The sequence below is a fragment of the Agelaius tricolor genome, unplaced genomic scaffold (assembly GCF_023055355.1).
Source record: "Agelaius tricolor isolate 1412-34295 unplaced genomic scaffold, bAgeTri1.0.p SCAF_14, whole genome shotgun sequence".
Taxonomy (NCBI): domain Eukaryota; kingdom Metazoa; phylum Chordata; class Aves; order Passeriformes; family Icteridae; genus Agelaius; species Agelaius tricolor.
The window spans coordinates 20,928,064-20,956,017 of NW_027269274.1; the positions used below are offsets into that span (position 1 = coordinate 20,928,064).

The following is a 27,954-nucleotide window of genomic DNA, read 5'->3' on the forward strand; positions in this document are numbered from 1 at the left end:
ATATGGGTGGCATGAGGAACAGAGGACTGCTCTGAAAGAATTTCTTTTTATTTCATATAGTTCATATGGATTTCTATCCTGAGAAAATCAGGACGTGACTACAACAACACAAGCATGACCAAGTTCAGTTCTCATTTCAAAGCCCAGATAGCAAACACAGTCACATTCACAACTCAACCATCTGTCTTGTCTTCTTTTATCTTTTGCTCTCTTTGCCCTCAGATATACCTTACCTTGCCTATCCCAACGTAAGCTACCAATTCCCACAATAGAAACAAGTGCCCACAACGGCAGTGGCCACAGAAGCAATCCTAGAGGCTACTTCCTGCAGCAACAAGCACTTCTTAGCACAACAGGAATGCAAACGGAAAGCACCTGCCCATGAGAAATAAAAGCAGGCAGCTGACTGCAGTAAGTGCTCGAATGTGTGTAAAATCCCCTTCATTGCCAACCCCTCTGCTTCCTGCACAGCCAGGCACAGGTTTCCAAGCACCTCAGGTGCCAAACCCGACCTGGGGAAGTGACAGAAATGGCAATACTCAACACACTCATGAAACACCTGCATGAGGGGCTCCAGCTCTGAGGAAAATATCACAGGAGAGTCAGGCACTGAGAAGAGAGCTGCTCCTTCCAGCAGCATCACTCCAGTGTGGGGCTTGGGAGAAGCCCCGTAAGTGGTGAGACTGCCTCAAGCAGGGACTGACAGTTATCAGCCATGGTTGGTTATGAACTCAAATTAAATTAAAAATTCACTTTGTAGATCTAATTCACCCAATTAATTGTATTACTGCTAAAATTAACATGTTTAAGAACAGTAAAGTTAAGGAGATGAATAATAATTAAGATTTAATGTAAGATTGTGAAAGTTCAGCAGAGCATTTTACCTCCAATTCCAGATCTCTTATCTGAGGAATTAAATAGCTATTATACAGAACAGAAAAAAATCCACTGTCCCATATTTGCACTAACAGCTGCCAAAAAGCTGGAAAGCTACAAAAAAAATGGAAATGGCAATAAACTGCTAGACCATTTCCATAATTGCATATGCACATACAGTATATGAATTGCTACAAACCTGGCAAAAAATTGCATCACACAAGATTCCAAGCCTAAGCCAAATGGAGCTTTGAAAATTCCACTCACAATCAGTGAAAAGTCTTCCCTAAGGCACCCTTGCAGTTTAGCCCAGGAAAAATTATGCAGAATATTTTTTTTCAGGATAAAATTATGCCAAAGCCCATCAAAAATACTCTATTTCATGAAACATACAAAGAAGAAGTCAATATTGTACATGGCTCAAAATGTCCTGCAGAACACTGTGGAAGTGTTTGAATCTGATGGATCTTGTAACCAGAGCAAGATCCTTGTGATACTGTCTTTAATCCATCTGAACATTGATTTTTAAAGTTGCCAACGTTTCTGCCAGTGCAGCAGGTCTCCTGCTGGCATATCCCACCTTGCCAAAGGGCTGGTTTTCCTTAACCAAACACACAGATTCGGAGCATTTCTGAAAACGCAGCACAGTGTTTCTCAACAGCTCTCAAACAAAAAAAAATACCAGGGAAACCTTGACTAATGGAATAGACCCAGGACTCCGTACTGTCTGGAGGCGCCACCGAGCTGCTGGCGCTGGGTAGTCATGTCCCAGCCCTGTACAACTGCACAGAGGATGGAATCCTACCTGCAATGGTTTGGGTTGGAAGGGACTTTAAAGCCCATCCAGTTCCATCCCCTGCCATGGCCATGGACACCTTCCACTATCCCAAGTGCTCCAAGCCCCATCCAGCCTGTCCTGGGACACTTCCAGGGATGGGGTATGGATGCACATGTTTAGCACTTAATGCAAATGCTTGGCTTTGCCTGCCTGCTGGGTGCACTGATGTCTCTTGCAGAGGGAAAGGAAGATGAGCCAGCTGGTATTGCCAACATCATCACCTTCAAATAACAGAATAAAAGGATGGTTTACCTTGGAAGACCTTAAAAGCACATCCTTTTCCAAACCCCTGCCACGGGCAGGCTGCTCCAAGCTCCATCCAACCTGGCCTTCCTTGAGCCCTGTTTTTGCTGAGGCTCCAGACACACCTGCTCTGGATCCCAGCTCCACAGAACATCCTACTGTCCGTCCTGCCTGCCGCTGTCCCAGCCCCAGCCACCCTGGGGAAGGACGGGAATGCACACAGCACCAGTCCTGCACTCACACACACATCCCACCTGCTGAGCTCACAGGAAAACAAGCTGGAATAGCCTCCTGCCCCACCAAACCTGCCCACAGCTCAGCCATGGGGACCTGCCAAGCTCCCCAGGTGAGAGGCACCTCAGGTGAGAGGCTCCTCTGGCAGCCAAGCTGTGCTCTCAGGACTGGGACCCTCAGGGGTGACCTAGGGTTGCAGTGTCACGTTAAGTGCCTGAACTGCACCCATCTCCTGGTGTGACTCAGAGATGGGGGAGGCCAAACCTCCCCCTGTACTCGCCCAGACCCTGAGAGAGCACATGGGCTGAGAACAGAAAGCAATTAGTCATGCCGAGTTATTTAAGCATGAGGAAACTTTGTGATTCAAAGGATTTACATATTCCCTTGGTTTCATTCACAACATCCATGCACCCAAACATTTTTAATACACTGATTTTTATTGCCAGACCTTTTGCATCCTACTGAATAGTAATTCCATGGAAGATTAATGAAGCGTCTTCTGGGAATTACATGTGCAGAAGAAGAAATTACTGTGGCCACTATAACACCAAACAGGAATTTTTGGGAGCTGAGAATTCTCCTCAGGTTATCAAGAAAAAACCCCTAAATGCAAAATTGTCTCATGACATCACCAGTCATGAAAAGCTCACATGATAATAAATTCTGTAAATGTCAATCATCTGAGTGTTTGTGCTTTCAGGGAGCTCAAAAAAAAAGTTTTGAGATTATTTCTTAAAATAATGTTTATTCATAAAATTAGGAGGAGTGTATTGGAGTGGTCTTGTGCCTTTGACATGACCCATTTGGATAGTAATGAGCAGTGCAGAACTCCAAGGGGAGAGCTGATACTCCTGTAAACCCATAGTTATTTAACTAAACACTTTCTCAAAAACGTTATCAGCCCTTCTAAGGTTATATGTAAGTGGCCTATAGTACCTGTTCAGCACAACATATCTTTATTGTACAAGCAAAATCCGTTTGCCTAAAAAGCAGCATCTACAATTGGGTAAAAAAGTCTGATTTTTTTCATTAAATATCTTGATATTGTTTGGTAGAATTGCCAATTACTTTATAAGTCAGACAAATAGGGTACAAATAGAAGGTGCACAGTTATTTGAGACAAAACTCCTGGATCCTAACAATCCATTTCCAAGTATCATCTGAATATCTGATATTGCTTTTTACTTATTTATGCTTTGATGAACTGCTAATTGACTTCATCTCTGAGGTCACATAAGGTCATAAGAAAATAAACTGAGTCAAGTGCTTCAGCCAGATCAGCTTACACAAAAAGTTGATGGGACTCTCCCTTAGAGTAACCAGATCTTCCTGCGCCTTATGATTCCATAAAAAAATCGCTCACTTAAAGTAATTAAAGTGACTGCATGGGGAAAAGCCCACCTGGGACAGAGATTTGGAAAGAACTAGCTGGAGCACTATTGTCTCAGCATTTCCACATGCAAAGAGCGGGGAAAAAATTAAAGAAAATAGAGTGGATATAAACAGTACTGTATATCGAGTTAATACAGCCCTTGTATGGAAGTTATACCCTCCAGTGACCTTCTAGAATTGTATCAGCTTGCTACATGCATGTCTTCAGAGTCCAAACATGTGTGAAAGAGACCATTCGTCTACAGAAGGATGGATTTCGTTTTGTTGTCGCTGGAACCGGGACAGCAGACATGTATATTTGCCACATTGCAAATAAAATTACTTCAACAGAAATCACATAAAGTACAAAAGCTTTGATAACTCCAGGGTAAAATTTACCATCAGGCTATATATAATAAATGATGAGATCTTCCACACATGCTTTTGGTGCCCAGGCATGAGCCAAAAGCAGTGCAAAAAAAGCTTTCACATGAAAAATTAATATAAATAAGGTGTGTTCATGATGATTACTTAAAAAAAAGAGAAAAAGAAAGAAAAGATGGTTGAGAAAAAGGGGCATCCTGCCAAACATATTAGAGATTTAAATCATGGAATTGGAAAAAGGGGGTAAAAGAAAGATGGACTGTGATAAAATACAAAAGAACAAATACAAACAGATGGACAAAGACACAGGTCCACTGAGGAATCTGGTACGAGGTTTGCTACTAGATTTATAGGTCACTCTCTCAGACGTTTGGTGGAAAACCGTCCAGCCTGTAAATGAATATAAAGGGAAGAAAACAAAGACACTTATAAAGTACAAGTAGCTGTGATCAGATGTCCTAAACCATCAGTCAAATCAGCTTTGTTAGTTAAACCTCCACATCTCCCCCTTAACTTTGCCAAAGAGGAGCAAGTTCACTGACCATACACAAAGGATGCAATAACAGCAGAAGAGGACAGATAGGTATTTTGTAGATTAGTTTGGCAGGATGTGCAATGAGAGGAAGGTATTTTAATCATCATTGGAACTTCCCATATGCATGGCAACAAGATCAGTCAAAGCCTATGATGGGGGCAATACACAGAGGTCTCAGAACTGGGGTCATGGGAGCACAGTCCTGTGGCTGGGACTCCAAAATTATGCACAAAGTGAACCCCTCATAGAAAGGAAATATAACTTGGTCCCCTGGGTTTGGTTTTCTTTTAATTTCATTTTTATTTTCTCTCATGCCCAAGACAGTTTGGTAGTTTATAATGAGGAACTTGGGGTCTACTGTAATCAAGGGGCTAAAAAAATGAAACAAAGCAAACGCTCTCCTAGCCTTTTGTATCTTCTTTGTTTTCCATTCATTTTTGCTCAGGAATCTGTAAGGAAGACTCCAGAGAAGGTATTAAGGATAAAGCCACTGCTGGCAAAGCTGAAAGGTATTTCTTTCCTAAGAATTAGGGATGTCTTGGGGCATGCCTTCTCAAGTGCTGGTAACACTCGGCAAGATACTTAAATTTTGCTCTTCTGACAATACTGCAATGCTCTTTTTAAAGATAAGCCAGTAATTTGGATTGCCAAAGGTTCACATTCCTCTATCACTCCTAAAAAGTTCCAGCCTAAGGGAAGGGAACTAATTTTAGCACGTGCTGGAAGAGACACAAAACAGGCAGCAGGAAGAATCACCTTGGCCAGAGCCTGCGTTGGCGTCAGCTGCGTCAGGGCCCAGGCCGGAGCAGATGTCGGAGGACAGAGAGGCTTTGACAGAGCAGGGCTGCTGGGTCTGCACAGCCTTGCCCAGGGCGGGCGCTGCGCCGGGAGGCACCGCGGCGGCTTCGGGGAAACCCGGCTGAGAGTTACTGCTTTCTCTGTGGGGCGAGTCTTTAGAGTCTGAAAGGTTACCTGAAAGAGCAAACAAACATAACACATGCAATGGCAAAAGCTAGGAAAACTCTGAATAAAAAATCCCTGCCTAAAAATAATCCGTATCTTGACCCCAAGAGGAACAGCCGTTCACTATTCTGATGCACTGGATGGAGCACACACTTTGGGGAGAGCCTGCACCAGAAAATAACCCACATATCCTATCACTGAGCCTGCTTCTCCAAGAAGCTCCTGGAGCAGGTTTGATTTTTACAGTTTCTCCTCTGTGTTTTCAGGAGCCTCAGAAGGAGCACTGCTGGAATGAAGAGAGAGCTGCTGGGGTGCTGAGGAGGAGGATGAACACACAGAATGACAAAGCAGGACACAGAGATCTGCTCTCCCACACCAAAGGTGAAATTAAGCAAATGGAGAAGAATAAAAGTTGCAGCAAAGATACAAGGAACTTTTTATTTATAGCTATTTGAGTATAATTGTCATTGCCACTTTCAGATTCTTCTACAGATAAATTCATGTAACACATGATTGCAAAGTATTTTGGTTTTTAAGCTGCTTTACCTGAGATATTTGTGTAGACAAAAGTACAGATAGAGACATTTATCTAGATATCTACAGATAAGTATATAACTATCTAGATAGATGTAGAAGTAACAGACAGTATCCAACACTGCTTCAGTCCCTGTGGGCAAGAACACTCAGCCTCAAGATGGGCCACAGAACTTATTGCCTCTGAATATATTTGTTTTTCCCAACTCAGCTGAAATCCTTAGCCAAAAGTAAAATTCTCCTCAACACCTTGTCTATAAAGATTGATGCAACAAAATTCAAAGAGGCCCTATGATGCAGTGATATTGAAAACAAGAGCCATCAGGTTTGAAATAAAGGGTGAATGCTGGAAATGCTGCTGCTCCCCCAAATAACAGCACAAACTAAGCTGGAGAAAAATTATGCATATTCTATTCTACATTTTGCTGAAGAAATAGGTACTGGGTTTTATCAATATTTTCCAGGTAAATTTTATTTTTGTATTTTTCCAAGAGATAAAACCTCAGGACTGTAGTGCTGTGTGACAATCTCACATTACTTCATGGTCAAAGCATCCACCACAGTTTTGTAAATGCTTTTACCTCCCATCCTTTGGGGGAGCAAATGGAATCCCATCTTTTATATATGGCATCTTGGAGGAAAAAGGAAACAAGATATAGCACCTAGTCAATACAGCATAACAGCATGTAAGAAGTGAATACAAACATCAGTAAATTGGATTTAAAGAATAGAGGAGATGTAACCAGGCTGTTTTCCAAATTAAAGTGGAATATTATTCCTCTACCAAGGACTGTAGGCAATGCAGAGCAGGCAGGTATGGCTTGCCACCAGGACCTGGGACAAGCCTGTCCAAAAGCATGCCAGCTTAAAACCAACAAACATTCCATCCTTTCCAGCAGTCCCAGACATCACACAGCACAGCCACGACTGACAGAAGCAACAGGCAAAGGGAAGCACCCAGTGTACCTACTTGTGCTTGATGTTCCACTCCTGAGCTGCTGGACCAGAGGGTTTAAGAGCTTTCCGGCTTTCAATTTGTTTTTGCTGGTTCTTCGGCGCCGGCTGCTTGGTGGGGCAGAGTGAAGGAAGCCCAGGTTGGGAGGAAGGGGTTTCCCCAGGCGAATATACAGTGCCTCTATCTCATTCTTCTGCTGCGTCTGCAGCTCAGCAATCTCTTTCATATGCCTAAAAAAATAAAAGGACTGTGCTAACAATGCATTTGATAAAGCACCATATCCTGACAGTGTAATTAATTGTAAAAGAAGAAACAAAACAATTGTTGGTTATAAAACAATCAGCTGCTCATCCCTAAGTATGCAAAGCTACAACAATCTACCTGTGGTGACTCCCCATCTCTGGAAGGGGGAGTCTCTGGCTCCAAGGCCAGGTTGGATGGGGCTTGGAGCAACCTTACATAATAGAAGGTGTCCCTGCCCATGGCAGCAGTTGGAATGATCTTTAAGGTCCCTTCCAACCCAAAACAGTCTGGGATTCTATGAGTTATTCTTCTAACTGGAACTGGCAGATAAGGCGATGCACAGCAGGAAGGTGGGGAAAGGTCCTGGCATTGCCTGATTTGCCCAGAACCAGTTTACTCCTTACAGTTCTGCTCATCCGAAGCTGAGCTGCTGCTCAGGTACAGTAACACAAGCTTCCCTTATATCACTTGCAACTCAACATACTTTTCTCTCAGGTTCTGCAACTCTTTCTTCATATCAGCATCTTCAAACTCTGAGTCATTGTCACTGCTCATGTAGGACGACTGTGAGTGGAAGGACGTGATGTTGATCGTAGGAATCTTTGCACCTTGCCCATTGGGTGACTCTGGGCCAGGGGAGCCACCTTTGGCAGACCTCTGCAGAAAAGCGGCTGCTTTTTTGATTAAGTCTGTGGCTGTGCTGCTGCTGGCGGGGGAGAGCTGTGCAGCTGCAGCAGCCGCCGGCTGCCGCGGGAAGGGCTCGTCAGCGGAGTCGCTCGAGGCCTGGTCGCACAGGACGTCCACGGACGAGGCCGTCTGGACCCTGCGGACAGCAGCCTTCATGTCCGGGCTGGAGGGCAGCTCGTCCAGGTACACGTCCGGGGGGGCCGAGAACCTCAAGCAGTGCGGTGCTGCTAAAGTTAATTCATCCTGCGTGCTGATGACTGAAAACCTGCCAATGGTTTTGGCTGGCGTGCCACTCTCCTGAGCCTCAGCCTGTTTTCCATAGGAACCAGAGCCTGGAGAACCATCCCTGTGGAAGTTACTCATCACCCCATCTGCTGTCACTCTCCGCGTTACGCTCTCTGCGTGTGCGGGCGAAGCTGTCCTCTCTGCCTCCTCACTCCTCTGGAAAGTCTCCATCTGTGGAGCTGTGCCTGATGATGAAGGTGCAGCCTGGCAAAAATAAGAGAGCTTAACAAAAGGAACTGTAACAATCAAGCAGAAAACCGCTCCTAGTTCTGATTACCTGAAGGAGGCCTTTTGCTGGAGCAGCAGGAGCTGAAGCGATGCTTGTGGCTGGACCTGATTTAAAGTTGGGAAAAAAATATTTATGTCTGGAATGCTTTAATGTAATAAAAACCAGTGTTACATTGTGATAAACTGAAGTGTACCACTGAGGAATAATTTAAAACCCCGGTCTTTGTAATACAGGATTGAAAATGCAGGAGGCAATAGCAATGGCAATATAAAATATCTGCAGGTTGGCAGATCTAGTGATTTGGGGAATTCAAATAATAACAGGTGTGTGGAATCTCATTACTCAGTTAAAAATTTTTAAGGAGAAAAAGAGAAAAAGAATGAAATCTGCATGGTACATTGGGCCTGAACTATTCTGGTGTTCTTGGTGTCTCAGAGACACACAGGGCTGCTGGACATGGACGGGCTGTTGCCCCACTCCTGCCACTGACACCAAGCAGGGATGGCCGGAGGAGCATTACCTGTTCCGCCTGCTGACCCACCTCTTGCCTCTGAGGGATGAGCACTCACACCAGTGACTTCTGGCTTGTTCAACTTTCAGTAAAAGGAAAAAAGAAACACAATTTCAGTCTCACAAAGCAGAATGTGTTCTCCTTCCCTCACTTTCCCTTGCTGCCCTGGCACTACCAGAGAATACGGAACTATTTCACAGTGCCTGTGGAGGGGCTTTCAAGTCTTGTCTCCAACTCCCCCATTTTTTTTCCTTCTTCCTTGAAAGAAATAAAGCAGTGGGAGCATTGCAGTTGGAACTGCAGCCCAAGCTACTGAAACCCAGTATATTATATATAGACACATGCTTGGGGCTTTGTTCTGGTTTGCTTTTCCAGCCAGACTGTACGTTCCTCATCTGTACGTCTGTCCTCAGAAATTCTATGTCTCTTTCCTTACTGACACAGCTTTTAATAGGATGAATTCCAATTACTCGAGAGACATAGCACCTTTCACAGAGAGAGAATTTGGTTTGCTGTAGAAAGTCATTTATCATTAGAAAACAACACGCTCTAAACAGTCACTCCAGTACAGCTGCTTTCCTGTACCACACAGCACCTGTTGGGCAGTCGACAGGAGTCCCTCCAGCTGATGCTACACAGAACAGGCTCAGCCTTGCTAGGGATGGAATTATCTCCAGAAATGCTACTTTTGAGTAAGATATAAAATCATAGAATGGTTTGGGTTGAAAAGGACTTCAAAGTTCATCCTATTGCCTCCCCTGCCATGTACAGGGACACTTTTCACTATCCCAGGTTGCTCCAAGACCCATCCAACCTGGCCATGGACACTACTAGGAATGGGACAGCCACAGCTTCTCTGGGTAACCTGTGCCAGGGCCTGAAATAGACACTGATCTAGCACAATGTGCTGCAAATCTGATGATTTCATAAACTTGGAATTTTATCTGAAAAAACCTAACATGGGGGCTCAACTGAGACAGAAGAACCATTGCCCCTGACTGCCTGTTACCTCTTTCCTTAGAGGCTTCCATGTCAGTCTTGCTCTACCAAGCTCAGGAGAAGACAAAAGAAACTATTACAGGAAACAGAAGAAACTCATGCCCATGGAATGTCTGACTTTGGCTGCAGCATGTGGACAAGGCAAAGGTACTTGAAATGTTTGCTTTATCCAAGATGACTTCTAAGGCAGTAATTGTACCACTGCCATTCATTTATACTTAAAATTGAAGCAAAATCACCTTCATTAGAACTACAATGACGACACCATGCATGTGTTTTACATTCTTAAACTACAAAGAAATTGACATATTTCTGCCTGCTTTGGACGGGACACAAGAGGAGATGAATTAAAGTATTATACCACTTCTAAACCCAAAGGAAAAGTCTGGCTTTCACTAATAAGCATTTCTGAAAAATGAATTGGGATGCATCTGACAAGAAAAATTTAAGTGAGCTTTCACACTGGAAAGCAGTCAGCAGGCAGAAGCAACACACCCCGGAACAGAGTTATGAAATGTTTAGGGAAGAAAAAGATCTACACGTGGCCTACCGCAGGAGAGTGAGTCTTGAGCTCTGCTCTGGGGCCAGCCCTACAGGCTGGCTTTGAGGGGGTGAAGGGCAGAGCCACTGGGGGACTGACCAGCGGTGGGCAAGGCAAGGCCTCTGAGGGCACGAGGGGCACAAGCGGCTCAGCAGCAGCTTTCACCTCCTGGCCGGTGTCCGGGATGCTATAGCTTGGTTCTCTCCCATCCAATGCTGGGGCAGGAGCTTGCTCTTCAGGAAAAGGGGATAAGGTAAATTCACTGTCGCCCTGTTCAGGTGGCACAGAGGTGTCTGGCGTCCCTGCTGATGCCGAAGAAGTTGGAACATATTCCTGGTACAGCAAATTGCGCAGCTTCTCATCAAGGCTTTTAATCGTGTTGTCCACGAAGTCCACCCTGGGGGGGCCCTCGCCGTCGGACTCGGCCGCGCCGGGGGGGTTCTGCTGCTGGAGCAGGCCAACCCCTGCCCCGGCCATCCCCGTGCCACCCTGCACCATCGGCAGCTGCTGGGACGTGGCCAGCGGCACCTGCGTGGGGCTCTGGAGCTGGGACCCCGCCAAGGCCAGGGCGTCGGGGCCAGCGGCCGCGGGGAAGGGCTGGCTGCCGAAGGGCCCCGCTCCGGGCTGGCTGCCCTCCAGCAGGTGCGGCCCCTGCGGCGCCGGCTGCCGCTCCAGCACCGCGGCGTCCGGAGGCAGCGGCCCCGGAGCCGCTGGCGCGGCCGCGGGTGGGCCCACGCTGCAGCAGGCAATCTCCACGTCAGGCACGCAGGCCGGCTCGTCCGCCTGCGGCTGCAGGTGCGGGGCCGGGGCCTCGGCGGGCTCCTCCAGCCCCACGGCTCGGGGGGCCGGGGGGCCGGGCTGGGGGAACTCCGGCTGACCCCCGCTGGCCACCACGGGCTCCGCGATGCTCGGGGCAGATGCCAGCGGGGCTGGCGCTGGGAACTCTGGCTGGCTTGCTATGCTGGCAGGAGCTGCTGTAGCAGGAGCCGTTGCCAAGGACAGGGCGGCTCCAAGGGGGCTGTCACTGACCCCTGTGTGCAGGGGAAGCTGCTGGCCAGCCCCGAGCCCAGGTGCCTCTGTCACCGCAGAGCTCACCGGCTGGTCATCTGACTGCTCCGGGTCTAGAGAGAACACAAGCAAAAGGTGAACCTTGAAAGGAAACGAAATCACTGCCAAGCCCCCTGGTCAGCTGCAGGGACAACCCACTAGCAATTCCCACCAGCAAATAGCTGTTATGTACATCAAACGAGAATTTTCAGATTATTTCAGCAAAAAATATTTCACTGAAAAGACACATAGTGATGGAGAATTTCGGCTACCCCGCAGGATAAGGTATAGGTAAAATACTGACACTTTACTGAAACTCAGATAAAGATTCCCAATTTGGTTCAACGCCAGGAACATATGTAAATGCACGTGCACATGTAAATGCACAGCTTAACAAAACTCATCATTTTCTTCCTCTGACTAAATTAAGTGAAACCATCACAGCTGAGTGAGGTGAGGACAGAAGAGAGACAACACAGCAGCTCTGAGAAGACGTTTTCTATAAAGTTTGGAGATACCTGGCCCTTCTGTCTGCTGGGCACTGGGAGGCACCGGGGGAGAAAACTCAGGGGCATCTGTAGTAGGGTTTTCAACCACTGGACATATAATAAACCACCTTTTTCCGGTATGCAAAACTAGGGATGAAAAGAAAATTACAAGTAAACACATGAATTTCCATTGTCTCCAGATCATGGCTTTGTCTTAATTACACAGGACTGTTTGGGTTGGAAGAGGCCCTTAAAGGCCATCTAGTTCCAACTCCCTGTTATGAGCAGGGACATCTTCCACTAGAAACTCAAAGGCACTCTTACCATTTTGCTGATACACAGATGTCTTCATTTGAGACTGACGCTTCTCCTGTTAAAGAGACAACACAAGAAATAGCTGGATTAGTGCAAGAGGACCAGCATTCCGTTCGTATTGTAAGGCTTAACAGAGCAAAAGCATTATTTTTTTAGTTAAGAAACCTTTTTAGTTTTTTTAACACAAGATGCAAAAGTAATTTAAGTATCTGGCTGTTAAAAAATAGGAATCAAACTAGGAATCTGTATTCAGTGTTTCTTACCTCGCTTATTTCCAGCCTATCTGCATCTTGTTGGGGACTTGTTCCCTGGTCAGAACTTCGTTCTCCTTCTGTATCCTCACTGAGCATATCTTCTGCTTTATCAATGATATCCTTCATTTGTTCAATAAAAGTCTCTTTTTCACTTTGCAAGATGAATTCATTCTCCACCTAGAAGGCCACATCAAAATAAAGGGGAAAACAGACTTTTTTTTATTAATGCCTCATTCCACAGCTGCCAGGCAGCTCAGGCAACAAGCACACACAAGGAGCTGCCTAGAGCAACTGGGAGCACTGAGAGCCCGTGGGCAGCCACATCTCACCATGTAAGTGGCAATCTCCTCCGGCGCATCACCATCCAAGTCAAACTTAAACGTCACCATTTTGTGGTTATGGGTTTCAAGCTGGCATTCCACCATCTTATCCCCTGTGTTACACACCTGCATGCAGAGATCAACAACCCTTATTCCTGGCAAAGCCAAAGGAACCCTAGAGTTAACCCTCCAACAGGTTGTACTTGCATTTAATATGGTCAGCTTGGGTCTGTTGGACTTCTCCTGGCGCGAACGAGCACGCGTGGATTTCTTATGCTTCTTTGAAGACTTTCCTTCTTGCTTTCCACTTCCTGTTGCTCCTTCCAAGCTGTCACTCATCTCTTTGCCAGAAGCAACATCTGGACTCATGTAGCTTCACAAGAGAAAGGAAGAACAGCCCCAAAATAAAGGCAGAGTCACACACAATGGAGTCATGCATCACATGTAAGCTATAAGAGAGGCTGCAAAAAAGGGCACATTTGCACTTTTTTTTGGCCCTAACTGAGTCAACTGGAAAATACTCAGTGAGCGAAGGGCACTACTCTACACCAGGCACATACTCTGGCTACAACACCTACCAAGAAATGATCTATTAATGTTTCTGGCAGTAACACTGCAGAAGTCCCTCACTCTGAATATATCCCTTAAGGGGCCCTGACAGTCTCTCTCTGAACTGCACTAGTTCCTACTTTTCTAAGGTGAAGTTTTCTCAGCTCCTGTCTTTCTGCCCTCCCAGCAGAAGGTCAAACAGGTAAGGTTTGCTGTAGAGGGAGGAAAAAGAAGATCCATACAGCTGTACATACACCAAGGCTAGGATGCTGCATCCAAACTAAGGAATCAAAAGAGCTGCAGGTGCCAGAATGGGCACACTGCACACAGAACATTGTCAGCTTCTCCCTAGACACGCTCCCAGTCCTTCTTCTCCTGATCAAGTCAGAAAAAACAGACTCCAAAATGCAAGCATTTCTTACGCCAAAGAGGTGATAATACCTTTCGCAACTCTGGGACAGAGCTTGGAGTTTGTCCTGTATTGCCTGCTCCTAAAATGCAAGAAAAAGTAATTTAAGCAAACACATTATATTAGCAGATGAAAAACACCTTTAGGAAAGGGTTGGCATCAGTAACTCTAAAACCATTCTGTTTAACCAGTTCTTGGAACCTAGAAATAAAATAAATGCCCAATTTTATCCTTTCAACATCACTTCTGTCCAAGGCCCCAACCACTTAGTCAGAGACATTAACCTGCCACTTCCCTTCCTCTGCCCACAGCAGATCAGATGGTGAAAGGAATAAAACAGTTCTCACCACCATGGCAAAATCGGACTGAGGGACAATTCCACTGTCTTTTATTTTTGAATGTATCTGCTAATTTGGCTCATTGCTTTATATAGTTTCCTGAAAATATGCTCAGTATTTTCATTGTGTTTGGCTTAGTGGGAAAATTTCTAAGGAACTTACAAACAAAAGATGAAAATTCATCATTTAAGAACACCACCCTTGCATCATGTCCCTCTTGTCCTCTACATGAATTTCCCCTAAAATCTTCCCTCTTCACTGGCTGCAGCTCTAGGACAGACATCATAGCATGATTTTCACATTGGGCAGACCCCTTCTCATAGAATTTGTGACAATGCTGCAGGCCCTGCTGTAACAAACTTACCATGTATGCACAAAGACACACACACCCTTATGTGTATATAGCTGTGTATATACACTCACACCAGATACACCCATAAATATATATAATTTTATATATATTTATAAAAACATGTCTATAAAATACTTCTATAGACGCAGAGCTAGAAACAAGCCCCTCAACTGCCATCACTACACTGAGGACTCAAGCAGTGATGAGATGAGGTTAAAAGCTCAGAGGGGAACTGGTCAACATCACTGGTTCTCTGCAGCTAACCAGCCAGCCCCACTCCTTGGCTGTAAACACCATACGTAAGCCATGCCAAGCTTAAATGCAGTTTCAATAAAACTGCAACATCAATGAACAGAGAGAACACAGACGTAATGTATCGACATTCTGGTAAAGCACTCAACCAAGTGCCTTACAAAACCTCTTTTGCCTGACTGGTTCAGGTTGGTTTGGATGCAAGTGCTGCAACGTGCCTGAACACAACAGAAGAGATAAAAATGTCATGGCAGAGTAGAAACAAAATGTAGTGTTTTGATTATATAGACAGGTATGAAACTTCTCTTACACCCAAGGAAACTTTAGCAATGTATGCCAGAAAACCAGCATGGAGACAATGTGCATTGGTACTTGCTTCACTTCTTAAAGTGAGTGAGAGAAAGCGGTTAACTTAGGGATGGACGTGAGAAAGAAATTAGCAAACCAGTGGTTAAATGTTCTGAGGGATGTGGGATGCGAAGGACAGACATGTGCCTCAGTGGCCACGAGTTTCTCAGGAGAACTTGTATCCCCCTTATCACAGTGCCTAACAATGAGGTTTGTTCATATTTCCAGAATCTCTAATGGAATGGACTCCACACTGAAGGCACCAGCACTGACCTTGCCATGAGTTGTGCATTCAGAAAAAAGACAGCTGGAGAAGGAGTACCTTGAATGATGGATATGCCTGACCCAGCCCAGCTTTTCCGGGGAGTCTGCAGGTGAAGCACTGCAGACAGGCTCTACAATTCCTGATACACTTAACCAACAGGACGCAGACATTCACCAGGAAATATCCTACATCACAGCAGGAACGCTGATGCAGTAAGAATTAAACTGCCATTGACAGACAGGAAAAATGGGGAACTAGAATTCATTTTTAGTGTTAGCACAGGCCTTCTGGAGCATCTTCTGGAGGCAGCATTGAGTTGTATGTCCAATGGAATTTCAGGCTGCACTGGGGTCAAGGCATGTGACAAGCCATGGAAACATGGGCAAAACCAAGAGATTAATTTTGAAAAGATGAGATACATACTTTGGGAAGAAAGATAACTCAGAGCAGAGACTCAAGAGGAACCACTCTGAATGCAGAATCACAGCGGGACATTTCCATCCAGGAGTGGAGAAAAAATTAGACTTATTTCCTGAAATCAGGTAGAAATGCCAAAGCTTTTGTTTTGTTTTGTTAACAGGCAGCTGAAGAGAAAGAAATGTTCTGTGATGTTCTGTCAAGACTGAAGATTAAACAATTATGGGAGTGGAAAGAAAAGTCAAAATAGCAGACGAGGAGCTGACAATTCTGTAAGGAAAACAATAAAAAGCATCCTGCTTCTATGACCACTGAGAATTGGGAATGCCTATGACTATCTTAAGAAACAAAAATCCCAGGGCTACAGCAGACATTAGGCAATACAGGAGGATACAATGCTAAATGAAATGAGAATAGGGCTCAAACTGAAAAGGATGAAAGGCTTCCACAATACAAAGACTCAGATTGTGGAGTAGTTTCTTAAGGCAAATGATGGGTTGTTGACCAAGTGCTTGACACATTTAAAACAAGACTGGACAGAACATAGGTGAAACTCTACAGAACAACTTCTAACTCACCCACATTGAGAATTTCTTGATTTCTATCTCAGCTATGGACAAGAAGGTGCTTAGTTCTGCTGCCTCATTAATTCAGTGAGACATTTCCTGAGCTGCAACATGAGGTTTCATTTGGAATAGCCAATTATTTGCTGACCCAGAACTGCTGGCATCAAGGAGCAGCAGCTCAACACACCGAGGGGATAACCTCCCTTGTGCAACAAGCCCACTGTTTCACACAGGAGTAACTAAGAAGATTAAGGCTGAGGCTGGTGAGTTACTTCAGAGGAAGGGCTCTACCTCTTGAGATGTCTCTGTGCCTGCTGCGACAGCCGAGCAGGGAGCTGGGAGCTGCTGGCCCAGTGGCTGCGAAAGATCAGGCTGGAGCTGCAGCAGAGCAGAGGGCTGGAGAGGCAGGCCAGGCTCTATGGGGGCAGGCGGGGCAGCTGTGGCAAGGCTGCCATGGACCTGGGCAACGCCTTCGGGAGCGACGCAGGGCGGCACCAGCTCCGGCTGCAGCTGCAACGGCGGTGACATGACCATGGAGGGCTGCACTGGCAGCACAGGCACCTGGGCTCCAGCTTCCAGAGCAAACTGAGTGTGTCCAGGCATGGGCTGCAACACAACGAGAGCTGTTAGCACACATCTCTGCGCCAAGGGCTCAACACGTATGTGACAAGGGAGCAAAGTCACTGGTGTTCATGAAGAAAGGACTCAAACTTCGCAGTGCAACTGGGTTTGGATGCTCTCAGTAACGTCTACAGACATAAACTTCCCATGAAATAACCAAAAAAAGCGCTAAGGATGCCTTCTGTACAATTATGACAAGGTGCATTGATCAGGTACTAGTTTATTAGTAGGGACAAAAGCAGATTTTGCTAAGAAAGGAAAAATTACAGAATTCCAGAATGGTTTGTGATAGATGGAACCTCAAAGCTCATCTCATTCCACCCCCTACCATGGGTAGGGACACCTTCCACTATCCCAGGCTGCTCCAAGCCCCATCCAACCTGGCACTGGACACTGCCAGGGATCCAGGGGCAGCCGCAGCTCCTCTGGGAAACCTCTTCCAGGGCCTGCCCACTCTCACAGCTGAGAATTCCCTCCCCATATCCCACGTGTCCCTATCCTCTGGCAGTGGGAAAGCATTCCCTGTGTCCTGTCCCTCCATCCCTTGTCCCCAGTCCCTCTCCAGCTCTCCTGGAACCCCTTCAAGCCCTGCAAGGGGCTCTGAGCTCTCCCTGGAGTCTTCTCCTCTCCAGGTGGACACCCCCAGCTCTCCCAGCCTGGCTTCAGAGCAGAGGGGCTCCAGCCATCAGAGCATCTCCAGGGCGTCCTCTGGACTTGCTTTTAAGATCTTAGGTGATGAATTCATTCCTCTGAATACTTTGCTCTGCTTTCAACAATTCCACACTGTCCATGCAGAGAAAAATACATTCTACCCATAACCTAACTTAGGATATTTTAAGAAATCTGCCAGATATGTAGAACCAGGACCTGGTACAAATGACACAATTAACTCTTTCACTGAATATACACCAGTGTCCTACTTCAGTTTAGTGCAGTTTACACACTGAATTCTCAACCCTTGATGTGCCAAGCGCCAACACCCCAATCCTACCAACACATTCGTGTGGACAGAGGGAGTTTCACCTTTCTCAGTGGATTTCTCCAGTGCATTAAAATGACTCAAGTGCGTAAGCACTTGGTGGGAACCAGATCCAGGCGACAGGATGCCAGCTACCTTAGAGACTGGGTTGTTATTCTGCCTAACAGTCCTTTTGGGTTGTACATTTAAAATCAGAACATTCTCCTTTTAGGTACATCATGTATTTTTCCAGGGGGACTGAGCTTGTGGAAAGAGGAAGAAGGAAAGAAAGAAGCACATGGAAGAAAAAAAAGACTTTTAGTACTAGGTAAAAGTGTGCCCAATTTTTACTTTTTTTGAAGTATCATCACATAGAGACTTAAGGCTATTGGAAAATACATTAAAAAAAAAAGACTTAGATGAGAACTAGGCCACACGCTTTCATTGCTGCGTGCTCTCAGCAGGTTCTGGGTATGGCTGAAACTATTATTCCAGGTTTTAATGTAGATAAAAGTAAAGACAGGATGTGCTTCATAACACCTCAGAGTTACACGGCTGCCCAAAGGGGGGGTTGTTAGACTGACAAGTGTGGTGTAATGCCACAGAAGGGTGGTTCAATTTTAAATCTTATATAACTAGAATAATTCACAAAATATTTCAATGTCAAATCACAGAATCACAGAATATTCTGGCTTGCAAGGCACCCACAAGGATCATCAAGTGCAGCTCTTAAGTGAATGCCCATACAGATGTACCCAGCCAAAACAAAACTCAGAGGTGCTAAACATCAATTGTGAAAACAGCATGGCATTATATACAGAAATACCTCTCCAACAGAAGTCTTCAAATCAAAACAATGTTTTTTAAAATATTCCTCTGCACATTGTAATAGCAATTTTTTAACCCAAATTCTTCCCTATGCAATTCTTCTACACATATTTGATAGCTAATGACTTTGTCAGGATGGTTTGGGAACATCAGCTCTCCAGTTCTGGTATTTGCCATGCTCAGTGTGTCCAGTGTGCTTGATTCCATTCCCTCTAAAGCCACAGGGAACACTGAGTAACACTCCCAAACTCCATGCTGCTGACATTCTCAACGACAGTAATCCTGTACGAAATATATGGCTGAAAAAGAGAAATTTAAAAACTATGTACTGCTCTGAAGATGCCATGACAGGTTGGGATGGGATGTTACAAATTTTATTTAGGGTGTTATGGTGAAGGGATGTGGCAGAATACAGATTTTCCAAATGCCTTATTAACAGGTTGAGTGTCCTCTCCTGCTCTGGTCAGACTGTGTTTCATGCTGACATATCACAGATGCGGCGAGAGAAGTATTTACAGACTCTGTCAGTCCTGAGGCAGTTTCCGTGTAAATACTGCTTGAGCTCGTTTATGCTTTGTTTTTTTCAAGGGGGAAAGGGTCTGCAGCTAGAATCCATCCCTGCCCTGCAGGCCTGATAGTGCTCTTCCACAGAGCTTTCCAGAGTCCTTACCCGAGAGCCACTTCCCTTTGCTGTTTTAAATATATTCTACACCAAAACAACTCCACTGCTCCTGCCAGCTCCCCCGTATTTGCTGTGTGTACCCAGCAGCCCCTGCATCCTACATGGACCAGCTACAGGCACTGGCAAGGCTTGGTACACCCTCCTGACCTGGGAGAACACAGCTCACACTTCCCAAGATCTGAGAGCAAGAAGGAAGAGGAAATTCAGAAAGTGCTCTGCTCATTTACTGTCCAAAGCCAGTTGTATTATGCCCTCTATCCTTGATAACCCCTGTCCCTGGCTGAGGATATCACCTGCTACCCCACAGCTCACAGCTTCAGCCACCACCTCCAGAACTGAGAGCAAGAAGTCAACAAAGCCTCTCAAGAACAAGGATTAATGTTGGCAAGGAACAGAACCCCAGGACAGGCAGTGCCCTGGAGCACCCTGCAGCGCACGGCCCCGCGCCCGGTGGATTTACCTGGTGAGCCGGCTCAGGAGGGTGGATGACACTCGGCTGCAGGGCTGGAGGAGGTGGCTGTGCCTGGGTCACGGGCTGGGAGCTCTGTGCGTGGTGGGGCGAGGGCGTGTCGCCGGGCAGCAGTGGCTGGAAGGCGGGCTGGAACACGGGCTGCGGCGGCAGCGCGGCGTGCGGCGGCAGCGGTGGCACCCCTGGCGGCGCCACAGCCAGCAGCGGGATGGTGGCCGCCGGCATGTTTGGCACCATGGGCTGGCAGGGCAGGACCAGAGAAGCCACGGTGGTATGAGGCAGGTTGACGGCCTGCATGGGCAGGGCAGGGGAGTTGGGCGCCATGGGCAGCGTGGGGTTCATGGGCAGGCTGGGCAGGATCACGGCTGGAGCAAAGTATTGGGAGGGAGCAGGAATGGGGGGCACGTTTGCAGCAGGGATGTCAGACAGGTTTGGAGGAAGGCTGTCAAGCCCTGCCAGAGGAGTAATTGCAGGAATGACAGGAAACTGAGGAATCTGAAAAAAATATAATATTGCATAAACTGCATCAGTGCTTTCACTGATGCTATAGAGAAGTTTCATTTGCCGCACAAGTCCCTAAAAACCACCTGTGCCAGGAGGATAATTATGTCTGTTTGTTAATCACTTCCATTCATTCCCTGAGCTTTGCAAGCAGTAATAAAAACTGATTTACGCTTAAATCATTAGTAAAAGCAAAAAAAATACATTTGAGGGGGATGCTTTTATACCCTAGAAGCTTAGAACTACTTCTAACACCAGCTTGAAGCCTTCAAGCAACATCCTAATTAAATGCTGCTTTCATTTGAACAGAAATTAAAAGGAATTGGGCCAGACCTAACGCAAAACTCTTTCATGCAAAATTAAGTGGGGCAATTTAAACCCTTGTTTTCAAACAAGCTGCAACTCAGGCAGCACGGAAGAGCCCAGAGAAAGGGTTTTTACAATCAAAACCTCCCAGTGATGGAGCAGACTGGCATCATGGCAGCAGCTTGCTCCTGCCCTTTGGCACAAGCTGCTTCACATTATGGTGCTGTCACTACTAAACACAGCACCATCCACCTTCCTAGGCCAAGGGAAGGGTTTGTCCCTGCTCCAGAGAACAGACCCAGAGCAGAACAACACCGACATGGCTGGCAGGTGTTGGGGGAAGTGGTGAAGTCAGGAGGTCAGAAAATAGCAATAAAAACAGGCAACTGCTCATGCCCTCAAGCCTGGGATGGGGAAGAGATTGTGCCAGAGGAGACAGTGCAAAAGACCAAAACAAAACAACCCCAAAAAAATTATTGCCATTTTGGAGCTGCGTTTAACTGGATGGCGTAGAGTTGGGCACAAAGAAGATTTCTGATTCACCAAACAAATAACAAAGAAATATAAAGGAATTAGGAAAGAGCAATAATATTCTTATCGCCTAATTAAACTGGCATGCAGTCAAAATAGCCACACAAAACCTGCAAATCATGTTAATTATTAGCTGGAAATTTCTCCTCAAATGGCCATGCTCACAGCCCTTCCTTACCTGGGAAGGGGCCACTGGCGGGAGCTGCGGCACGGTGGAGATCTGCAGGGGCTTCAGGGGGGTGTTGCTGGCAGGCACCTGCGAGCCCTGCGCCGGGAACGGCGGCAGCAGGTGGGGGGCTGGCGGCAGCGGGCACACGGGCTGGCTGCTGAGCACCTGCTGCAGGGAGGCTGCCTGCGAGATGGGCTGCTGCTGCGGGGACAAGAAGGAAAAGATTACTGCTTGTGTACTGCAAAAAAACCAGATGGCTGGCCACGCTCCCCATTTCTCCCCAGCTCACTGTCAGGACAGACCTGGTGCTTGGAGTACAGAATCACAGGCTCATTAAGATTGGAAAACACCTCTAAGATCACTGAGTCCAACCCCTAACCCAGCACTGAAAGGTCCACCATTAAAACATGTCCCCATATACTGCATCAATACATTTTTTGAGCATTTTGTGGGATGCTGACTCCCCCACTCTCCTGGGTAGCCTATTCCAATGCTTAACTACTATTTCAGTGAAGAAAATTTCACTGATATCCGACCTAAAACCTTCCCCACCATAGCTTGAGGTCATTTTCTCTCATCCTGTCCCTGTTCCCCGCGAGCAGAGCCCGACCCTTCCCTGGCTGCCCCCTCCTGTTAGGGAGTTGTGCAGAGCCAGAAGGTCCTCCCTGAGCCCCCTTTTCTCCAGACATGGAGTCCCCTTCCCAGCTCCATTCCCTGCCCTGGTCATGCTCTAGCAGGGACAGCTCCCAGGAGAGACGAGCACTCTTAATTCAAACACTGCACAGGAGCCCACGCCTAAAACACATTTAAATGCAAGATATATTACCTAAAATGATAAGTGGTAACTGTCTTGGAGAGGCTACTTGTAACGACTCAGACTCTTTGAATCCCAGAGATTGCTCCAGTTGGTCTCGTGAAATCCCCAACCACTAACTTACAAGATACAGTTGATATTCAGCTCATACTGGCAAGCAGAAGTTGCTACATAATGGAGCAGGCATGGAAAATATAACACTTATTACCTGAGACACAATCAACTACAATAATTGCAGTAAAAGCTAGGTTCCAGATATTTCTGATGTACTGTAGTGACAATGTGGTAGCCAAAAAAGCAGCTTTACTTTTCCAGAGAAAGCAGTGCTCCCCTGGCCTGCCAGGCTTTAGACAGCAGAACAGAGCAAAAGTTGCATTAAAGCTGGAAATCATCAGTAACAACCCCCCACATTTTATGTGCTATTGGTATCTTCTTCTTCAGTCCCTCTAATTAGTTCTGGAAATACTTAAAAAGCCCTTCTGGTTCAAAAGGATGACCCTGAGGCATAGGCTGGCTCAGGGTGACTTACTTGGGACCACAGGGCTGGTGGCCTCATCAGGCTCTGCAGCACACAGAACCTCTGCCATCTCATGTTGGGAAAGATCTCCCCAGTTACAATCCCAAACACACAGGAACAGCAGTGCAGGGGCTGGCCTGGCTCTGGTGATGGGACAGAGCAAACTGAGGGCCAAAGTGGAGGCATCTGAACACTGTCTGAAGGATGGAGGGGCCCACCTGGGATGGGGGGGACCCCACTCACTCCATGGAGGAACTCCTGCAGGACCAAGCCCCAGCTCTGGGGTGGGAGAGCCGCATGCCCATGGCGCTGGGCTGGAGCTCATAAAGCTGCCAGCTCCCAGAGCTAGCTTGGTCTTGCGCCCCAGCTGGGTTAATCTGCAGCTCAGACAGCTGCCCATGGTTCACACCAAGGGGACAGAGGGTACTGGCACTTGTGGCTCAGCCACCCCCCACTCCAGGAGACATCACATTAGAGCAGGAAAACTGTGCTCAGGGAATGGAGCTGCTTCTTAAAACCTCCCTCTCAAATCCAGCTTGTGTCTCAAGAAATGCTTGTGAATTGAATAAGGCACAGGAAAGGGAAAATATCCAGGCAGATTAGGTAACTTTGCCTCATTATAACTTTAGCAGTGTAAATGCACAGACACCCAAATTGGAAAAAGAAATAGAAGTTAGGAGATACAACATTGATTCCACATGTCTGATCCACCAATGCATATTGATACAAGATCAAAACAATTAATTCTGGAGGTAAGTGAATTTCTCACCCTAATTTCTGTTCCTCTGCTGTCCTGCCCTACCCTCCTTAGCATGGGCATTCACTGGACACTGCTGTCTCTGAGGAACATAGGTGCTCTGGGAAGTTTCACAGAGAAACTTGGGATACCTTCCGCTGTCCCTGGGTGCTCCAAGCCCTGTCCAATCTGGCCTTGGACACTTCCAGGGATCCAGGGGCAGCCACAGCTTCTCTAGGCACCCTGTGTGAGGCAGAGCAGCCACAGGGAAGGGCTGAGATGGACACGGCTCCATGGCAGAGCCCAGCTCTCACCTGCTGGCTGGCCAGCACGGGTGGCGGCGGCTGCCCCAGCGGGAGCGAGGCCACGGTGCTGGGGACCACGGGGAACGGCATTGCTGGCTCCTGGTAGTGCTGGGGCACCACGGCGGGTGTGGCTGGCACTGCAGGCAGGACGGGCTGCAGAGAGACAGCAGCATGAGGTACAGACACTTCCACGGATGGAGCAACCACAGCTTCTCTGGGAAACCTCTTCCAGGGCCTCCCCACCCTGACAGGGAACAAGTCCCTCCCAATCTCCCATTCACTCCTGCCCTCTGGCAGTGGGAAGCCATTCCCTGAGTCCTGTCCCTTTATCCCTTATCCTCAGTCCCGCTCCAGCTCTCCTGGAGCCCCTTTAGTCCCTGCAGGGGGCTCTGAGCTCTCCCTGGAGCCTTCTCCTCTCCAGGTGAGCACCCTCAGCTCTCCCAGCCTGGCTCCAGAGCAGAGGGGCTACAGCCCTCAGAGCACCTTTGTCACCTCCTCTGGACACACTCCAACAGGTCCATGTCCTTCCTGTGCTTTGCTGCAAAGCCACTAATGCCAACAGACTGATAAGGGACTGAGCAGGTCACTGTGTGCAGAGGTGAGTGAGGAGTACATACAGACAGCCCTGGAACCCATACCCTCTGGGAACAAGAGCATAAATGATAATATGAAATATGACCCAAGATACAGAACTATTTGAAAAAGCTTTGGACTTACTGCTGAGGGCTGCTGGTAGTGGCCAAGCTGGGGGAGGCTGTGGGGCACAGGCTGGCCCTCGCTCAGTGGGGGGCTGTACACCCTCTGGATGGCAGGAGGGACAGCGTCTGGCAGGGACGAGTAGATGACGCTTTGCTGGCTGCTCTGCGAGTCCGAATAAACTGTGGAGCCCTGGCCACTGTCAAACGTGCTGTCAGCTGGAAGAACAGTCATTTTTAATAAAGTTCAACAGCTCCCCGTGTTCAAGTGATGATCTTAGAGCAAGGTCACCATGGTTTATGTAATTAGCATTTTTACTACTCTAGCCCTTTCTTTATATAAATAAATTATACAACACCAATGTTATTCTCTACAAAAGGCACACACTGCTTCTCTTAAGCCAAAACCCATCCCCATGGATTTTTGTACACACTGATATTTCAGGCACTTTACTATATCCTTTAAAGGGCATAAGGTTGACATTCATAATTGCAGATGCTTATAGATTTTGTAGGATAAAAGGAGAGGAAACCCCGATTGTCATGTTCAGAGCAGATCGTGGGGTCTTTTAGAGTTCCATCTTCCAGGAATGCACTGATTTTAACACTGCTTTTATCAGCAGCCCTGAAAATGACAAAATTCTTTATGCTGTATGATTTTAGTTCAGCAAGTCATGCTCTGCTTGAGTGTAGTGCAATTAAGGTCAGACACAAACCCCTGTGCAGGTTCCAATGGGTTTGGCACACTCAGATCTGTGGGAGTTCTTGTGGAGCATTTGCCCAGTTAACCTATGGAAGTGCACAGCTACGGGCACTGGGTAAGCACTGGGTCCTTTGGGAACTGGAAATATCGGTATTACTGACTTTAAAAAGTCTTTTCACAACTTTTAAAATGTGTAAAATACAAATGCCCAACTCTGTTTGAGCCTAAATTACTGCTTTCTTCACTTGACAAAGGAAGTGAGACAACCAGATTGCAGCTAGATGTATCCCAAGGACAAATAGCTTTAATAGGGATTTAAAATTCAAAACTGAAAGAAAACTGCAACACAGTTTCAATAACCATCTTAAATTACAGCTTAAGCTTAAATACTATTTCTTTTCCCAACACCTTCCTCTGTCTCTTTTTTCCATATTCTAAATAAAGTTTTACTTATTTGGCTTTTAAATAACAAATTATTTTTTAATAGCACCAGAGATGACATTTTTCTTCAGTACTCCCAAGCTATTCCCCCAACTGTTTTTCTTTTCCAAAATTAAACTCCCCTCTCTATTTATTCAATTCATTTCTGAAGAGCCAACATAGCCCTATTCTCATGATGGGATTTCTGCTGCATTAACATTCTGTTTTATTACAAACAATTATTCAGGACCTCAAAGGAAAAAAGAAAAAGAATAGGGGTGTCTAATGGTAGAGTGCTAAAGTAAAAGCTGTGAGTCAGTCTCAGGTTTTTATAGAATGTACATTGCACACATAAAGCTATTAATTTCCACTTTTACATTTAATCTCAAATTATATGAATGGGTGCTACCCTAATTTAGAGGTCCTATGCTAAGAAAAATGTTCAAATAATCTGATAGCAAATTGCCAAATAATACCAAGTTCTGGTTAAAAGTTGAGGAGGGGTAGGAAATAAATAGTGGAGGTTGTATTTAGTATAACATTTTGCCAACTCATGTCCAGCATAGCCATGGGAAGCACAAGTCACTTCACTGCAGCACTAGAAACAAAGAGACATAATTGCAGTGTTCCTCAAATGAACTAGCATGAAATAAGTATATGATCCAAAAAAAAGAAATAACCTCATTTTAGCTTCCGATGAAAACCTTTGTGAATGTGGAAATATTGTGAATGTTAATCAAATGTAGCTATTTCTCATATCATGTAAAGGGATTTCTCCTGTACAGGTACACATGGATATTTCAGTATTCAAAGCAGACGTCAACGTAGCCCTTTATAAAATACCTGAATTGAAGCAGCAGCTGTCTTGCTAAATGTAATGCATCTTTTACTTAAATGTGCTTACATACAAGTCCAGAACAGTAAAACAGAAATTCTGTGATAATTGTTTAGTAGCAAAATATATACAGAGTTATATAAAGATATCTATATTATACTGTTTCCTTGAAACTTCATTGCTTTTGAAATTGTCATGCATCTGTCCCAGATGTTTGTGGATTTTGAGCTACTGTGCAAAACCACCCACATCAGTTCACCTGAGCTCAGGTCACAATGGGTTTCCCCCTCAGACATTCATCCCTGTGTGCCCACGAAGCCAACACAGGACTTACAGGCGACAGAGGTGACGCTGGTGGGCAGGTTCTGCTGGAAGGGGTGCTGGTCCGCCTCCGGCTCCTCAGGCTCTGACAGGATGTGGTGGCCCGTGTGGGACAGGTAGGTGACCTGGACCTGCTGTGCCTGCGGTGCCTTCAGCTTGTCCAGGCACTCCGAGTCACGGCGCTCCTCCGACTGCATCCTGGGCCAGATGCGCTCCCTCCTCCAGAGGATCAGTGCCACTCGGTCACGGATGGACTTGGCCACGATCTTGAGATCGTTCTCGTGGAAAAAGCCCGAGTCAATCTGCAGAGGAACACACACTTAGCAAGGTCCCGAGCACGTGGCTGGCACACACACAAGCACACACACGATACTGGAACCTCTTCCCAACAAAGAAAACATCCATTTGAAACAACAAGAATTTATATTAATTTATTTCTCTCAAGAACAGGAACTCAAGAGCTTGATGGAGTGGGGTTCTTTCTCAGTAGAATTTCTATTCCCAATGCATTAAAAAAACCCAGGATGTAATGTCTAAGACCTGACTATATACTGGCTCTAATTATCCACCACTGAACATCCATTGAGGAGAGCAAGTTTAATGGCAGATGGGTTTCCCTAATTTTTTTCCTTTTTAACACTAAAAGAATAGACAAAACAGGAAAAAGAATTTCTAAAAAATGCACCTGGAGTGAATCAAACTGCCCCTAAATCTGAATTTGTTGTCTTAACTCGTCCAACACACAGAGTTATCCAAATTGCTCTGCTTAATAGCACAGCAAATCATCAAGGACAAGATGTTAACAGAATTATGTTTCAAATTAACTTCTCTTAAATAGTGAAGTCAGTCAGTATTGATTGACTTTTACAAAGAAAAAGCAGACTCTTCCTATTTGATGGAAAAGGGGACGAGGCTTCTCAGAACTCAACTGCTGAACAGATAAAATGGAAATTCATCTTTGTGTTATTTGTTTGCATAGTCTCCTGCAGTGCAGGGTATGAATTTTCATTTAATAATGCCGTACCAGAGATCTGTCTGCTCTCCCTACATTCTTAACATGCATATTTGAAAGCACTTACATCCATGGGGGAAATCTTGAGGCTTTCCTGCTTTGCTCTTGCCCAAACATAAGACACTTTCACAGCTTAGATTTTCACTGCTAAAATTAATGGGTGCAAAGCATCTTAAAACACAG

At 46.1% G+C, this 27,954-nt stretch overlaps 1 protein-coding gene across 14 annotated transcripts in view; it reads right to left on the bottom strand.

Annotated features, from left to right (window-relative positions):
- Positions 1 to 27,954, bottom strand: part of WNK2 (WNK lysine deficient protein kinase 2) — a 95,921-nt gene that overhangs the window by 18,155 nt on the left and 49,812 nt on the right. For 4 of the 14 annotated variants that reach the window (XM_071440115.1, XM_071440112.1, XM_071440102.1 and 1 more), the window contains exons 7-25: positions 26,773 to 27,061; positions 24,503 to 24,699; positions 23,795 to 23,938; positions 21,423 to 21,614; positions 19,898 to 20,401; positions 16,640 to 16,954; positions 13,843 to 13,892; positions 13,060 to 13,225; positions 12,862 to 12,978; positions 12,542 to 12,709; positions 12,288 to 12,333; positions 11,994 to 12,110; positions 10,438 to 11,549; positions 8,898 to 8,970; positions 8,426 to 8,481; positions 7,661 to 8,352; positions 6,949 to 7,163; positions 5,238 to 5,453; positions 4,238 to 4,336 (exon numbers count right to left, since the gene is read on the bottom strand). In XM_071440115.1, the coding sequence (XP_071296216.1) occupies positions 4,238 to 4,336; positions 5,238 to 5,453; positions 6,949 to 7,163; positions 7,661 to 8,352; positions 8,426 to 8,481; positions 8,898 to 8,970; positions 10,438 to 11,549; positions 11,994 to 12,110; positions 12,288 to 12,333; positions 12,542 to 12,709; positions 12,862 to 12,978; positions 13,060 to 13,225; positions 13,843 to 13,892; positions 16,640 to 16,954; positions 19,898 to 20,401; positions 21,423 to 21,614; positions 23,795 to 23,938; positions 24,503 to 24,699; positions 26,773 to 27,061 (4,768 nt within the window). The remainder of the gene's footprint in view (positions 1 to 4,237; positions 4,337 to 5,237; positions 5,454 to 6,948; positions 7,164 to 7,660; positions 8,353 to 8,425; positions 8,482 to 8,897; positions 8,971 to 10,437; positions 11,550 to 11,993; positions 12,111 to 12,287; positions 12,334 to 12,541; positions 12,710 to 12,861; positions 12,979 to 13,059; positions 13,226 to 13,842; positions 13,893 to 16,639; positions 16,955 to 19,897; positions 20,402 to 21,422; positions 21,615 to 23,794; positions 23,939 to 24,502; positions 24,700 to 26,772; positions 27,062 to 27,954) is intronic. The other 10 variants (XM_071440114.1, XM_071440106.1, XM_071440108.1 and 7 more) reach the window with 8 other exon arrangements.